At 38.1% G+C, this 17,913-nt stretch overlaps 1 protein-coding gene across 1 annotated transcript; it reads left to right on the top strand.

Annotated features, from left to right (window-relative positions):
• The first annotated feature begins 1,822 nt into the window (after positions 1-1,822).
• On the top strand, positions 1,823-17,913 carry LOC128364164 (bifunctional methylenetetrahydrofolate dehydrogenase/cyclohydrolase 2, mitochondrial-like). The gene is made up of 8 exons (XM_053324706.1): positions 1,823-1,895; positions 4,267-4,451; positions 4,683-4,805; positions 5,376-5,528; positions 8,667-8,774; positions 14,499-14,591; positions 17,107-17,232; positions 17,798-17,913. Exons 2-8 carry the CDS (start codon positions 4,298-4,300, stop codon positions 17,911-17,913), a joined length of 873 nt encoding a protein of 290 aa, XP_053180681.1. The 5' UTR covers positions 1,823-1,895; positions 4,267-4,297.

Genomic DNA, 17,913 nt, shown 5'->3' with positions numbered 1-17,913 from the left:
ACCACTATATATGGGGGAAAAGCCCTCTGTCTGGTGCCGCCAAGGCCTTTAGGGACTGTGGATGCCCTGCATTGGATCTATATGATAATCCAACTGTAGACCAAACCTTTACACAAGCTAGCTGTAATGTAATAAAAAGCTAAATGAACAACATCTAGCCAGATAATACATAAAAATGTGATATAAACATATTCTGAATGGACATCTAATAATAGTTTCTCTCTTTCAGTCAATACACCAATTATTTGCTGCCATCTAGTGGCTAAACATCATATTTGTCATGTTAACACTCATTTTTGGCTGTCACTTTAGTTTATGTATTGTAATATTTATACATTATATTTAAATGTATTATATGGTAGAAATACTATTATATGGCATTAAAATTCCTTTGTTCCAGTTCCTTAGTTAAATTGTGAGGATTATGACATATTAATCAAATACATAGGCTATTCAACTGATAATGAAAATAACTGTTAGCTGCAGACTGACTGAAACATAAAAATGTCAATTTGTGGGTTTAACAAGATTTATGTAACAGACTAGATTTGGCCAGGTGTCATGAAGGTTTTGGGGTGCTAGAAGATTTTCTTTACCTTCCAACAGAGTCAGGATATTCCTGCCTTTGCACTAAACTAAACTAACCAGCTGCTGGTGGTAACTTCATATTTATCATAGCCTACTTATAAAAGATGACAAGAAAGCATATTTCTCAAAATTAAAATGCCGAACTAATCTGGTGTCTTCATGAGGCTTCGACAAACCATGTCACCTTGACATGTGGACACAGCAGGTTTAACTAAGCAGTCCTTAAAGGGTAAACTATTTGTATGAACAGGAGGAATGATTATGACACAAATTTAATATTCAAAGGTGCACCTGAATGTCATTCAAAATGACTTGAAAAATTGTGAACTTGTACTTTAATTTAATTTTACAATTTAAATTAACTGAGTTTTATGCTCCAAATAATCAAATTAATTTCATGATGACTAATTATTTCTTGAGGTATATAGTATATCATTTTTCTTCTGTTTTGTGTTCTTCTTATTGGCATTTGTTCACTGCTGTTTCCTAAATTATGTAAGGTTATTTATTCTGTCCTTGTTTGCTATTGTTTGTTTTTCTCCTTAAACTAAGGACAGGTCTGTTGTGCAATACTGTGGCTTCTTGGCATCTCTTGTCATATCATTTATTTCTGTTATGTGAATTTTATGCAGTTTGTGCAAATTATATATATATATATATATATATATATATATATATATGTATAAAGAAAATCAATTTAGTAAACATTTATCAGTATTGGACTGTAAGCTACTGTAGCTTAAGCCTATATGTGGGTTATGCTTCCTGTGCTGCTCTTTGTCTGCTCTGTTTAATTAAATTAAATTAAATAAGAAATAATATATAATCTACAAACATGTCTTTCTCATGACATCAAATTACATTTTTTTACCCTAACTATTATTTATGTTGAATCTGTTATTTGTACTACTATATACTCCTACATATACACTCTTCAGTATGAATGAAAATGCGGTGCAAATTAAAATAATGACTTTATTATTATAGGCTATCTCCATTTAGTATGAATGCTGCCCTGCCCCTAGCCCACCCTGTCGTAGATAAAGCGTGCAACGTACGCACGCTTTATCTAAAAGACATAAAGACACACACACACACAAACACACTTACAAAGCCACACACATACATATACACGCACACAAACACACACTAACACACACAAACATGGCTGCCTCTGTTTCACCGCTACGCTCCTCCTTCAGGATTTGTAGCCCGTTAGCGTTTCACCATCACTGCTGCCGGGCCAAACTGCGGACGCACAGAAAATGCGAAAGTCAAAGGAGATACCTGCACGAGTCGGCGACGAGGTAAATGGCACAACATTTAAAAAAGAACACATTTTCTATTTTTAATATACGGCATTACTTCTCGGAGCGGAGGGACTAGCGCCGGTGAGGTGGTGTGTGTGCGCCGTCACGTGTCGGTCGGAGGATGGGTGATTGACAGTCTCGGCTACACGGTGGAGAGAGGGCAGGTGGGGGTTTAGGGGGACATGTCTTACTTTTTGATCGGGTGGGTTGATTCATAGGTCTGGTAAAACTTGACAACGCTGTCAACATATGTGTCGCTATTACATAAATCGCCGCAGACTCACCGGGTTGTAGCTTTAACGTAAAGACTGCGTCCATTGGAATTATATTGGCCGCTGTTGCTAGGGGACGGCTAGCTGCTACCATGAAGTATCTGTGCTGCTCAGGCTCTCATTAGCCATAAACTACAGTAGAAATCACTTATCCATTAAGATAAAGACAGAGTAACGTTAATCTACTCAGTTATAAAGCTAATTATTTGCGGTTCTTTTCGTCCAAAATTGGCCAGACAGTATGTAACCAGGGAAACCAAATAGCAGTGGTGCATTTTTGATATGATTTTTAAATTAGAGCCTGTTCAGTATGTCACTCAGCTGGTATTAACGGCCGATATTGACTTATCCCATATACACTATTATACACTATATGGACAAAAATGTTGGGACATCCCAGGCTTAATCCTTAGGCATTAATATGAAGCCCCCCCCCCCCCCCTGTGTCTGTGAACATTTTTGCCCATTCACCCAGACGAGCATTTGTGAGGTCAGATGCTGTGAAGGCCCGGCTCGCAGCCTCCGCTCTAGCTCATCCCAAAGATGTTCAGTGGGGTTGAGGTCAGGGCTCTGTGCAGGCCAGTCGAGTTCTTGCACACCAAATTCACCCATCCATGTCCTAATGGACCTTGCTTTAAGTGCAGTGGGGGCATAAATCATGCTGGAGCAGAGAAGGGCCCAGTTCGCACAAGACTGGAAGCATAGACTCCAAAATTTCTTGGTATGCTGAAGCATTAAGGTTTCCCTTCATTGGAACTAAGGGGCCTGCCCCACCCCTGAAAGCCAGCCCCATACCATTATCCTTCACCAAACTTTACAGTTGGCACAGTACAGTCAGGCAGGTAACGTTCTCCTGGCATCCACAAAACCCAGACTCATTAATCAGACTGCCAGACGGACAAGTGTGATTCGTCACTCCACAGGACACGTTTCCACAGCTCCAGAGTCCAGTGGCTGCGTGCTTTACACCGCTCCGATGCTTGGCATTGTGCTTGGTGATGTAAGGCTTGCATGCAGCTACTTGGCCTTGGAAACCCATTACATTAAGCTTCCAGCTTTTGTGCTAATGTTAATGCTCGGGGAAGTTGCAGTTATTGAGTCATCAGAGCATTGGCGACTGTTACGCGCCTCAGCACTCGACGACCCCGCTGTCTGACTTAAAGTGTTCTGCCACTTCATGGCTGAGTTGCTGTGGTTCCTGAACGCTTCCACGGTGGCATCCAATGACTGTATCATGCTTGACTTCATTGAGCTCTTTGGAACGACCCATTCTTTCACAAAGAAGACTGCATGGCTAGGTGATTGATTTTATACATCTGTGGCAATGGGTCTGAATGAAACACCTGAATTCAATGATTAAAATGTCCCAATACTTTTGTCCATATAGTGTATGATATTGTGTATATGTTGTCTTTATATGCACCAATATTTTTAAATTTTTATCTAGGCAGCATTTTATTTAGCCTATATTTGATCCCTGTTTTTAATTCAAGTTAAATATATTTTTTTTCTTTCTTTTTTTTACATTTATAGTTAGTTGTAATTATTAAATCCCCAGTGAAGTTACTGTTCCTGTGCACTGGTATCTTTTTGTACAACAAAGTTTATTCTTAAACTGTAAAATATCATGCCTCCATTGCATATATTTGTCACATTTGATGGATCATTGCAAAAACTCCTACTACTACTTATTTTGAGCTGCAACAAGCATGCTAACTTATTTAGTGTATTTTTGAGTTTAATTGATGTATAAGTAGGCAGTGGTGGAAGAGTTTATCTATCCCGTCTGTATCCAAAAAAAATTCTCAGGTGCCATCATCTGAAATATTAATATTGGCTTGTTTTTTTAATCTTCTGTTATAGTAAACTGAATATGTTTGGGCTCTGGGCCTTTACTTATGTGAAACTGCCAATACAGCAATGTAAAAATACTCGATTACAAGTAAAAGTCCAGCATGAAAAATCCTACTTAGTTAGCATTAGTTATAAAAATTGATAAGTGTCTTATCACTTCAGTTCTGTTAAATAATTTATTTTTGTGTCATGTCTGCGATGTGTGCTGTATCAATTTATGTCTATATGATTTACCTCTCCAGGCATGCCGCTGTAGTGATTTCGGGGACGACGATGGCTCGTCAGCTCCACAGAGAAATCCAACGTGATGTGGAAGAGCTGGTTGCTCAGGGCAACATGAGACCTCACCTAGGAGTGGTCTTAGTGGGAGACGACCCCGCTAGTCGTACCTACGTTAAGAACAAGACCCGGGCTGCCAGCATTCTTGGTCAGATATTTGCTTTGCACACATTACTGAACACTGTGCAAATGTTTTACATCATGGAGCACAACAGCCGCAACATACTGTAGATCTACCTAATGCATCTCACATTTTTAAACATGCCTGGACATATAGATACACATGAACAAACACACCTTTTATCAAGCAAAACTAACCTTAAAACTAATGGCTACATTGGCTACATTTTGGTGCATGTGACGTGTATGTGCTCTCCAGGTATTTCCAGTGACACAGTGGTGCGGCCTAGCTCAGTCTCCCAGGAGGAGCTGTTGGATCTGATTGACAAGATGAACCGTGACTGGAGGGTCAGCGGACTGTTGGTGCAGCTGCCACTCCCGGGTAAACTCAGACACAGGATTTCTCCTCACCAGCATCAAAGTTTGCAGTATATGTAGGGCTGTCATAGCATGCAAAATAGACATTGCAGCAGCTGTAAATGTAGAAAGAGGACTAAGGTAACTTTTAAAGTAAAATAAAAAGGCTTCTCACACATGATTTGTAATTGGATTTGTGAACACTGATGGAATTTGATAGCAGGTGTGAAGTTTCTTGTCATTTTAATTACCTGACTTCACCCTGCTTGACTACAAACAAATATCTCATTTAAATTTGCCTGAGGGACACAAGCCTTGCACGTCAAGGCTTTCTCCTCACATCATTTGTTTTAGTTTTGCATTTTACCATTGCAGTAAAAGGCCTGGCTGTGGCTAGGGTAAGAATCAAAGACAGAAAAATACTAATTTAAAGTGTGTTCGGCTAATCAATGGCAATAATTAAAATATCAATACTATGTGTTTACAGGACATGAAATGCAATTATAGAGTGTAGCAGTCACAATTAGCTATTATGTTCTGCACTTCATTCTGTTCAGTATCACTCAACGTCAGTCATCCTCCCTCCACTCTTTAGACCACATAAATGAAAGAGCAGTGTGTAACGCCATCGCTCCAGAGAAGGATGTGGATGGCTTCCATATTGTGAATATTGGTAAGCTTTGTTTGGACCAGAGATCCATGGTGCCTGCCACACCTGCAGCTGTCTGGGAGATCATCAAAAGAACAGGTAAACCACCTAAACCTCTTCAATCCCATTACATAACATAACATCTTCTTTAATTCAGTTTTTAATGCTGTTCTTCGCCTTGCTGCAAACTAATTATAGAAGGACTTTAAAGAGAATTTAAGTGAATTTAATTGAATGAAGTTGAATATCAGTGTTTCTCATGGTCTAATTTATTGCAGCCTGTTACTCAACTGTATGTTTTATTACTTTACTAATTATGATGTTAATTAATTATACTTTACATATATATATCTAATGTTATTATAGTCTATTAATTATAATTATTAAATATATTCTTTACCAATCTTAATATTACTTATTAGAAATGCATTTTAATTATTTACCACCAGGATGAGTTCAGTCAGAGCTTTAAAATTGTTAAATGTATTGTATTGTTTCTTGAACTTAACTCAGCCTTGTATTCATACTCAAGTCATCAAACCTCAATGCATGTTTGACCCTCAGTTACAAACATTTTAAGGGCAATTGTGCAGACAGTGTCAACACGGTGTTACTGTCTTACCAAGTGTCGTCCACTAGATGGCGCCTAACAATCATTTTACAATCTAATATCTGTTCACTGTGCTACTGTACTGGACCACTCATCATCCTTTTCACCAAGTAAGCATATAAATATTTTAGCAGTTAAGGACTTGGTTTGCAATTATATTGAGGTGGAAAAGTCCTGTCGTGTAATTCTTTCACAAATGCAGCATCTAAAACTTCAGGTGTGCTCATGTAATGAGTTAAAAATATTCTGTTAAATTTGCCACTTTCTTAATAAAAAACTTTTCTTAATAAAGTGACAATAACTTAAGGCAGATAATTTGAAAAAAATCTCACCTTAATCTCAGTTTCATACATAAACTGTTCTGAAGCTTTTGTTTATAGCAGTTTAACTTTTTTTTTAATATATTTGGAGTCAGTATCACTTGTTTAGACAGACCTGTCCTGGCTGTGTGGTGGTTGGATGTGTGGCTTAGAGTCTAATAGTATTGATTGTACTTGAAGATGATATGCAAGAATTAAGAGGTGCTACATGTAATAATAAATCACAATATGAGAAACTTGACTGAAAACCCACCAGTAGCTTTACCGATTAAACCAGAGGGCGCTATTGTTCATGTACAAGCAGAGTTTAAGCTTCAGTCAACACTGATCTTGGCCCCATTTTTCCAAAATCATCATGACTCAAGACACTCTTAGAAATGATTGTAGATTAATACGTACCTTCTACACACTCACAGGAGGCCAAGAGTCTATGATTGTTTTTGTTCATTTTTACCTATTTATTGTCATATTGACCTCTATGTTTTAACTTTATAAAATAAGTGATAATATACAGTATAAGTTAGAAAATGTAGAAAATATAACCAAACTCACACACACGCATATTCACTTGATCTTTGGTATTATAAATGTTGTACCTCCTTCCTCCCCATCAGGGAACAGTAGGTATAGACTAGGAATGGGCTGGTATGAGATTCTGACGGTATGATAACCTAAAAAATATCACGGTTTCACGGTATTATGATTTTGAAACCGTGACTTTATCATACCGTGGTATACCTTGAAATCGGTAACCGGCCCATGCGTAGTATAGACATTGCTTTATTATTTCAATTTCCATATCTTCTCTTTTCTTTTCATTTATGGTGCGTATGTTGTATGCCACACACTTACAGTAGGTCTGATCGAGAGATAATAACAGAATGACTTCCATAATCTGATATGCATATTTGTCAATCTGCCAATGCTGTGTTTTTGGTTTAACTCATGCTGAATGCTGTCTGCCTCAGGCAATCAAAATTCACCTTATTAAATTTGCTTCCACCTTGAAACATCAATCATGCAGGGCAGCAAGCTGAAAGCTGTTGTGTGTTGATTGTACACCAAGATTTTTTTTCTTACCGAATGACTCTAAGTACTAAAATTTTCTTTGCGTCATTTACAAAAGTTGCAAATGCATTTTAAATGTATAAGGGGTTACAGTTAAGTACCCCATGGTATCATGTGTATATATAGCAATCTCTTTACACCAAGAATCTCCTTACCATCTACCCATGTACTCACTCTTAATATCTGCTTTGGTAAACAAGTGGAAACATTTAAGAGCTTTGGATGCGTCGGATCCTCTCGTACCTGAAACTCTTGACAGTGATGGAGAATTGTTTGGATGCTCAGTTTATGTTGCGTGTCCTTTTTAGAGAAGGGAGAGACCCTGATGGCTGTTTTCACTATCAGCTCTCAGAGAATTTTTGCAATTCCCAGACCAGATAGTGATGCTCAAGATAATTTCAGCCACTTTAGAATTTGTAGAGGATGGGAGGGTGAAGGCCTTCTGTCTAATTTCTGTCTTGTCTGTCCATCTGTATGTCCATCTTCAAGATCACATTAAAGTTACTTAGATTTACTGTCTGAGACTAGCCTGGCTAACGCCAGACCCTACCACAATTGAGTTAGGGTCTGGCGAGGAGTGGTTCATTTCATATTTGAGGCGGGGTCAATGAATGTCCATCAAATGCTTCTGTACGCTACTAGACAAACTTACAGTTACAGTTCACAGTTAATCATATCAACGATAGACGATGACGTATTCAGAGCCTGTAGGGAGCAGCACGAACACATCCTTTTTATGAAGGAAAAATCATGTAGCGCAAGTTTTGTTCTATTTTCAAAGTGAACTTGCCTTCCAATTTATTGAGCACACAATCTACTGCTGCTTCGAATGGTTGCTGCACCTCCGTGGCCGCCATGCTGAATGTAAACAGAGTTGCTCTACGGTCGTCATCGTCTTGAGCCCGCCTCCCCGTTCTGTGATCTCAGGCGAAGATTTTGTCTTGGTGGCTATACTAACCGTCTAAGCGAAGTGGAATGTCGCTCGAATGGGAGCATGGGTTTACCCAGGCTAGTCTGAAACATAATTCTGTACTTAAACAAAGAATGAATTCACGAAAATATAACTAAAAAAATGAATAAAATTGATAGAAAATTCATTTTTTTGTAGCTCTGGCCACTGAAAAACGTTTTCCAGTTGACAATATGACTTCCCAACATCCATGTAATAATTATTTTCTTTGAATTAAGGGGTACATTCATGATTTACCAAACTATTTTTCTGGAAATGTGTTTGTGCAGGTATCGAGACTGTGGGGAAGAATGTGCTGGTTGCTGGTCGCTCCAAAAATGTTGGAATGCCCATTGCAATGTTGCTGCACACTGATCGCAACCACGAACGCCCCGGGGGTAAGCATGTATGTGTGAGAATTTGTGTAATTAATGTTGTGAAGACATAAAACTGTTTTTACAATAACACTCTGGGGACTTGTCTCTCTTTTGGGTCCCAGTAACATAAATCATTAACATTTGGGTGGAAACTGGTTAAAGGTTAAGCAAAGTTTGCAGGAAATAAATGTAAGTCAACATAATCTAAAGTGATGGAAGCACAGTCATATGTGTGTATTTGTTAGTAAGGATTGCTGCATACTTTAGGCAAATGATATTGCACCATCGTGGCTTTCCCTGAAATGTTTAAACCTTTGTCAGGATGTGGCCAGTGAATAAATAAATGAAAAATTCTGTAATGACTCTTCACCTTTTTATCAAACAGTAAATGCTGATGCACGTCCTGACAGAGAAGTACAAAGAGTGAAAACCAGGGAGTGTGGGGGAAAGGCACTGGGCGAGACTTTTGGCACGGTGCACCGCTGGCAGGCGGATCAGCTGTCCTTATAAGGGTATAGGAAGAAGGGAGGGGATTTGGAAAGGCATTACATGGAATATGCTTTTTAGATGAAATAGTGAGATATATTTGACCAGTCAAAAGTGCAGCTTTATTACAAGTAAGATCAGCACAGCTAGCATATGTCTGAAAACAATTCAAGTTACAGTTAATTCAACTTACAATTCTATGAAACTGGCCATTAATTGCCCCTGTGATTCAGTCAATAAATGCTACTAAAAATACAAATATTTCAGCAAAGATTGTATGAAGTTGTCTAACTGGAAGAAAGTGCTACATGGAAGCTGCTGAGGGTGCAGTACATGAACTTTTCTTGAACCAGTTAAAAAATGTACTTTCAGGATAGAAAGAGTCCCCAGTGTCTACCACAAAGAGGGCAGTATTTTAGGTTGCTTTTCTGTGTAGGATCAGGGATCCAGTTTTTATCAGTCTCTTGAGTATCGGCTTGAGATTCAAATGCTTATGATAGCTTGGTACAAGATAACGATGCAGAACATCCCTTTTAAGTTTCCAAACATGTTTAGCAGTGAATAAAGATACCAATCTTCCCAGTCATAAACACACAAACCAGGCAGTCATACAGATAGGGGAAGTAGTTAAGGAACAGTTGCCTGCATGAGTGAATGTAACAAATTTGGTAAGAGAAAAAGGATGAGTGGGGTATCCTGATGCACTGATGTGCGTCATTGCGGGATGATACTGCGGGGTATGTGGGCTTACATAACGAATAAGAGATATGGGTGTTTTGACACGTCATATACCACCAATGCCCGCTGCTATAGAGGACATGTGTTTTTTGAATTTCTTGAATATTGTTTTAATCATCTTTATGTTTATGGTTATATTTGTTTAGATTTCATGTATTATATTTAAATTCTCGACAGTTGAGTCCTCAAATGGAGGTATTGAGGTCATAGTGTATGATATATGTCTTAGACCAGTGGGAACAGGGGACCTTACTTTTTCAAGATTTATCTGACATTAGAAACGTGTTGTGATGTTTTTTATTTTTTATTTAAATAATTCATTGACTGTTTTGAAACCTTTGACTTGGACTGTTTTCTAGATTCTAGATTTTAAACATATTGAGTATCCAAGGTGATTTGATGTTATCAAATACCTTCATACTTCAATAATTAGAAATCTTCCATCATATAGTATGTCTCCGAACAAACATAACACATTGGAAAATCCAGCAAGTGAAAACATGTCAAAATACTACCCAGATTCATTTTGTTGGGGCTTTTGAAGGCATTTCTTACCCACATGTTGTACTATCAGTCCATCATGCTCCGTTTGGAGTCCCTGTATACAGACTTCAAACACTGAAACTCAACAAAATCAAAGCTCAGTAACAACTTTTTCGCAAAGGCGGTTGAGCTCTGTAAGCTGCTAGCTACTCCTTATGCACAGTCCTCAAGTACAGTATTCACTATAATGCTGTTTTGCTCTTAAAGACATACCATTGCATTACCTCTAAATCTGCTTCGCTTACAGTGTTTAAATCAGCACAAACTTGAAATTGCTGTGTGGAAGTTTGCGCCTAACTTTAACAGTTATTTATTGTACGTTTAAAAATTATTTTTAGCAGGTTGCACTGGCTTGGATGAGACTATGTTGGGTTGTATACAAGAGTAATGACAAGTTGGAAAAAAACCCTGGATTTTTAACAAATCCCAATATAGAGAAGATGTTTTTTTATACATTTGGAAACCTGTGCTTCTCTCTCCTATCCTTCCTCTCTCTCCTCTCTACCCCAACCGGTCAAGGCATGGCTGCCCACTCTGAGTCTGGTTCTGCCTGAGGTTTTTTCCTGTTAAAAGGGAGTTTTTTCTTGCCACTGTTGCCAAGTGCTCGCTCATGTGGGAATGTTTGGTCTCTTTAAAACTAAAACCTGAAGAGTTCGGTTTAGAACCTGCTCTATGTGTAAAGTGCCTTGAGATGACTCTGTTGTGATTTGGCGCTATACAAATAAAGATTGATTGATTGATTGATTGAAACCCTAGCTGTTCATGTTACAATCTAATATCTTATGAAATACAAGGTAGTGATTGTAACTGAATGTGTACCAACCCATAATGACAATGTTCATTTATTTAAAAAGGCTTCATGTATAACTGTGTCAAATGTGCAACACATTTTTCACTCTGCCAAGTGTCAAAATGATTTTTGTGTTGAGTTCAAGGTCACTTTTATTGTCTCCCTCAGTAAAGATTCATTTAGGAAAAAAGGAATTGCTTCAACAGCATTGCAATAAAAATGTCCAAATCTATGACGTTTTAATGAGTAAAGTTTCATTTTGAGGTCAGTTCTCTTCCTCTTCCTTCTCAAACATACACCATTAGGTATGTGATGTGGAGACTTGATGCGTTGTGACTTGCCTTTCCTTCCCTCTAATTCTTATCTTTTCTTGTGTGATCATTTTTCTCTTTCTCCACACCTGTATTCCCGGTCACAGTTTGGGTAAACTATGCAGGATGTCCTTCCGTATTTTAGATAAAGATTAAGCGTGCTATTGTAATGTTGTTTCACTCATTGTGTAATGACTGACTAATTCAAAAGTTTGTTTATCCTATCAACACCTGCTACTTGCACTGGAGAATGTATGAGCTTTGATGTTGAGTTGGAGTTCAAAAGTAATAAAAGGGCGTTTTCACACCTATATTTCGGTTGTTTAGTGCGCAGCAGGCAATAAATTGTTACAAAGTAGCGTACTGACTGGTACAGTTCGGTTTCACACGCATATTTCTAAACTCATAGGTCACTTTGGTATTTATCTTCTTCGTTTTCCTCTTTTGTTAACAAGCCAAAATTCAGACAGAATATATATAAATATATAATATATTTAATATAAATATTAGGGTTGTCAGCGTTAACGGGTTAATTGTTCCTCACTGACTCACTCACTGTCACAGATTACTGTTATAATGGACCTCTGTAAACTATGCACAGTGCACAGCATTTGTTCATATGCCAGGAGTCTCACTGCTGCTGTCATACTCCTGCTCTGTCTGCACACATTGTTAGACTTACCTTTCAATAGCGGCTTTCGGTTTTCTATCACTTATTTGTAAGCCTACATAATGTCTTCTTTTTATAATATCACCGAGGTTGAAATTAATGAGCCTGTTTTGACAATGTAAGAAGTAGGAAGTACAAAATTTTGTGTTCAAATGTAGGGAGGAAAAGTAAAAAGTCGTCAGAAAAGTAAATACTCAAGTAAAGTACAGATACCTGGAAAATGTACTCGCAGCTGCAACTGATAAACTGAAGATGTACTGGAGTCGCCGAAAACGCATTGCACGTCACTTCAGAAAAAAATGTAAATGAAGTATAAAATATATGAAATGAAATATATAATTTTATCCACAATTCAGTGCCCCCCATAATTCATTACAAGTACCTATTTGTTCATCTACTGAACAAGAGTTCAGTCGATGGTGTGGATCGAGACCACCTCTTTTTGTGGTCTCAGACCGGTTAATTTGGTGCAGACCTGAGTTTGATTGTTATATTCTGACCGACGCAAACAAACCAAAATAAGGAGTCAAATGAATTACTGTTCACCACACTAAATGCTTTTGGTGTGAAAATGCCCTAAGAGTGGAATATTTTCAAGATTTCCTGAATTATAGGCTGGCATTATCAATATATTGAAAAATAAATTCACCCACATGAGTCCTTTTCTCTCACTGTCACTGGTACTGTTGAGCCATGCAGATAGTTTTATGTGCTGACTGTGAAACATCTCCCAGGCAGTCAATATAATTAGGTAAATGGAATTTTGTTTGTGCTGCACTGAGCAAATATACTCTGATCAAAAGCTGTTTGCTACTTCTTTTCTAAGGTATTTGGGCGAACACTGCATTGATGTATTGCCGTGAAGCAAACTTAATAATCTTTGTATTGTATTAACTAGAAAACTGTCACTGTTGTCAGGAAGGAAGCTCCAACCTCTGTCAGCTGCAGTATAGTAGGCCAGCTGAAGCTTCTGAGGCTTGTAAGCTTTTGCTTCAGACCTCTTGATTTGTTGGTCTCTTTCATCCTGTACCTTCCCAAGGATCACCTTACGCTGCTGCTGCAGTTCCAGCTCCCAGCTGTGGATGATGTCTTCCTCCTGGGCATCTTTCACTTTATGAATCACTGTTTACTGTTGTTTTAGGGTGCTGGTGTGTGTGGGTGACAACTTTTTGACCTGTGGTATTCCACCCCCAAGACATTCCTTATACTCATTATCCCAGTCAGATGGCCCCATAGGGTTGGGAGGTTTTATGAGTTACTACAACAATGCTATCTGAGATCTTTCAAATCAGCCAATCTTTCACCCTCCAGGCTTGGCATGAGGATCTTTATTTTGACGACTATTACTAGCACCAATGGCAAATCTCTCACAATCAAATATATCATTTTTCCCAAATATAATAATCCTGCATATCACCAAACTGATTGTTCTTGCAACAAAACAGCTTTTTGCAAAACTAAAAAGAAATAACAGGAAACCAATGTAAAATTAAACTTAACAATCAGGATTAGACATAATATTACTAATGATACGATAAAACCAGAAGTCTTGGGCATTTCTTTTTCACTCAGAATAATTTAATAATTCCTAAATTCAAATATTTTGGACACTGTGCATATGGCAGGTGTGATGTGCATATGGCATGCGCCCCCAACCACTTGACCACATGCGCGCCAGTATCAAATTAAAGTTAACCAAAACTTGTAATGTGAACTCTGTAGTTTCTACTTCTACGCATACAACAAAAAGTTCCAGAAATCAAAATCCAGGACGTTTCAGCTCCAAAGGACACTTACTGATCAGACCCAGTGGAGTTAGTACTTCTTAGAACAGCAAAAAGTGCATTTCACAAACAGACAATAAGGAAGTTCATACACAGCTGGTTTTCAACATAGTTTGTTTCAAGAACAAAAAGCAACTTTCTATGTTCAACAACTCAAAACCAGTTGTGGTCTGATTCTCTTCACATCATTTTAGTGTAAAGGAGTTCCAAAACAAGCTGTTTATAATTATGTCTTTGGATTATTCTGAATAAGAGATGATTTCTCACTGCGTTACACTGACATTATTGTATTGTACTAGTGGTGAAAACAGCACCGGCAGCTATCTCAAAACTTTTGCACAAAACTATCTGCCTGCATACCTCTTGTAGTAAGCTCTTTTTTAATTTGAATGAACCCACCTAAAAACAAGTCTTTCTTCTCAGGTGATGCCACAGTGACCATTGCCCACAGGTGTACACCGAGGGAACAGCTGAAGGAGCTAACTAGCCTGGCTGACATCATTATTGCAGCTGCAGGTAATTACACCCCAGCCACCATTGAGTCATATGGCAACCTTTTATTTTACAGTTTAAAGGGGATATATCATCACATTTCCTGGTCCGTATTTTATTATGGGGTTTTACTGGAACACCTTTCAATGATTTACAATTCAAAAAAACGTATTAATCTGATAGTGGCCTATGCAACAGGCCGTTTCAGCTTCAGTCTCTAAAAGCCCTGCCGATGAACTCTGGGGGCTACGTAAACCAAAGAATATTATTTCATTTCTTTTTCTTGTTCTTTAGTCAAAATATCAACTTCTTAAATACATCGGTACATATTGGAGCCAAAATCCAATGTGTATATTGTCCTGTATATTGCTTTGTATTGTAGCATTATGTTACGTTACAAAGCATACATTTGTACTGTTATGATTCTTTTTCTTAATTAGGAATTGGGATTTAAATGTGTGCAGCCACTGATTTTATTTTCCTTTTTGAAGAACCGTTCTTTTTCATTTTCTCCAATTTATGCATTACAAATGAACAATTTGAACTTTGAGTGAAGTGATGCATGTTATTAAAGCAGCTCTCCACTCCAGCTTCATGTGTACACTCCTTAAACCAGTGTCAGGTGTCTTTTTATGATGTCGTAACTACCATAGCGGGAATTATAAGACCTGATAACGCAAGCAGGAAGGAAGATTGTGAAAGTACTTACCAGCCCTTACTTGAAGTGATTATATTGGACAAATCAAGTGTGTGTTGAGGAATTTAGGAACAGATTCAGTATGTTTACCCGTTACTTTACCCCAACTGTGGTTACAGATCACTGCTTTCTTAAGAACTCTAGTGATCTGTGGTTGCTGGAATGTAAGACAATCAATCAGTGCACAACATCTGTCTAAATACTTTTCAGTGACTATGTGCCTTAAAGGGGGTGCCTTGTTTTACTTCTTTTGTACCATTTCTTGATGACTAAAGGCAACTCTCTGGGAAGGGCATCTCCTTTTCTTTTCATTCAATTGCTCAGTTTGACTTTTTGAAATAAAGAACTGCATTTAGACCTAACTATATATTTAATTACAGCTGTTCTCATGTCACTCGGGAATTATCCAGTGTGTATTGAGGGTTTAATTGTTGTGGAACTTGTATTTGCAGTTAGTCAGCAGTTAGATTCTGGGTGTAGTTTGGGGTTTGCGTGTCACTGAGTTTCTCCTGTGTCTGTCTGCTTTCTATGAGCAATAGTATTTGATAAAGCTGGTACTTAATTGTTATTTGGCGCAGTCTCGATCCTATTATTGAGGAGTTATAATTGCTGTCTGAGGAGTTCAAATTGAAGGTTTCACACACAGCCAACTCACAGCCAACTTTCAAATGATTTGGCGCTTAAAATAAATATACAATGGTTTATTTTTTCCTTCCAATAAGCTAAGGTATTATCTTATTCTGCTATGCTGACGTTTAAGTCTAAGGTAACGTGGTAATTGTCACAACGTTCCACTGAAAGCTGTGATTACATGGAACCTGCAGAACTTTCATCTCTTTCCTGATAGACGTTACTGAGATCACTATGATGTTTGATATGGAAATGTCATGGTGGCTGCAGATGCCTATCATTAACAACTGAGGTTTTAAACTTGAATGTCAGCTTATTTAAACATGTAGTGCAGAACTTTTACATGTAAATAAACGTTTCATACGTTACATTAAAGCCCTTGCCAAACAAGTTTCTACTCTGGTATCGGGTTTGACATTCCCACGCTGGCCAGATGAATGCATACTGCACATGCTCTATGGGCAGAGCATGCACACCAAGTCTTGTCTCTTCTAGACAAATGTTATCGTACCAAATGGATCAAATTCTTTTTGTGAATCAAGTCATTTTGTGGATAAAACAATTTATCCACAACATTAGCGAAGGAGTTGGCCACTGCAGAGCCTATGACATAAGCATGCGTTGGAAGTGTTTTAATAATTACTCTCACTCTTTTAAGTTGAGTCAGAAATGTTCAGGTTGACCAGCAGGAGGAGTAAGAGAGATTGTCCTTCAAAAAGGTGATGCTGGTTTCAAATAAGTCAAATCTATTCTGTTGAAAAATTAAACATATCTCATTGCATGTCCCAAGATTGGGTTACTAACCAGGCAAAACAGCTGATCCCAGGTGCCTTCAAAACTCCCTGGATCACGATTTGGCAGTTTTTGATAATTTCATTAATTGTAAAATTAACTTAAAGCACATTGCCAACAGATCTAATAAAGGCCTGAGGATGAGTCTTGCTTTATTACTATTTTCTAAGATTCAAATGATTTCAGCTGATATTTTGTTTATTGGGGTGAATATCAAATTAATTTGTTTTCAGTCAAATTACCACAAAACCTGGTGCCAGGTAGTTCTCCAGAAATCATGCTCACGGTGCACAGAGAGGGCGAGGATCGAGTGGTATATCGTTGGCCAGGAGCCCTTATGTTGCAATTCCTGTTGGTGAAAATTAATGAGGCGTCTAATTATCTTCAAATCTTCAACACCTCTTTGATTTCTGTGCATAGGTATTCCTGGACTGATCACAGCAGATATGGTGAAAGAGGGTGCCGCGGTCATCGATGTGGGCATAAACCGTATCCAGGATCCGAACACAGGGAAATTAAGGCTCATCGGAGACGTGGACTTTGAAGGTAAATTATCAGAGCATATATATCAACTCATATTAGGGACTAAAATCAAGATATCTTCGTCAATGCTGCATCAATTTTGACCATTTAAAAAGAAAAAGAAAGTATTTTGTAACTCTCCAGACGTTTATAAAAGTGCATTGCTTAATAGTTGCAGTACACCTTTAAGGTTTCGCTCTGCTTATACAGGGTGTTGTACAAGGTGGGGCAAAAGTCTCATTGATGTCTCTCCAAGAACTTGTCTCCTTTGTGTCTTTGTTGTTTCGATGCTATAAATCGTAGAAGTGGGGCAGAGTCTCTGCTCAAACGCATTCATGACGTTGCACTCAGTTGTACACAAGAAATTTAAATGTGTCCTTGTACTTGGATTGATAGTTTTTGGAAAGTTACAAAAGTTTTTAATCTGACAAACACTTAGTTTGACGCACACTGATGCCCTTAGTCCTTTCATATGTGAGAGCTATTTTGATTGACAAATAAACAGAGGTATTCCTGTAAATCTCAGCTTTACTTCTTGGAATGGAAATATTGTAACTTAACCCTGTGTCAAATGTTTGGATTGTTATAGGAGTGAAGGAGAAGGCAGGTTTCATCACACCTGTTCCCGGAGGTGTGGGTCCAATGACAGTCGCTATGCTGATGAAGAACACTGTGACTGCTGCCAGAAATGCTCTGATGCATTAA

The sequence above is a fragment of the Scomber japonicus genome, chromosome 9, assembly GCF_027409825.1.
Source record: "Scomber japonicus isolate fScoJap1 chromosome 9, fScoJap1.pri, whole genome shotgun sequence".
NCBI lineage: Eukaryota > Metazoa > Chordata > Actinopteri > Scombriformes > Scombridae > Scomber > Scomber japonicus.
The sequence above is the reverse complement of the archived record's forward strand: the minus strand, read 5'-3'. Positions and strand labels throughout refer to the sequence as shown.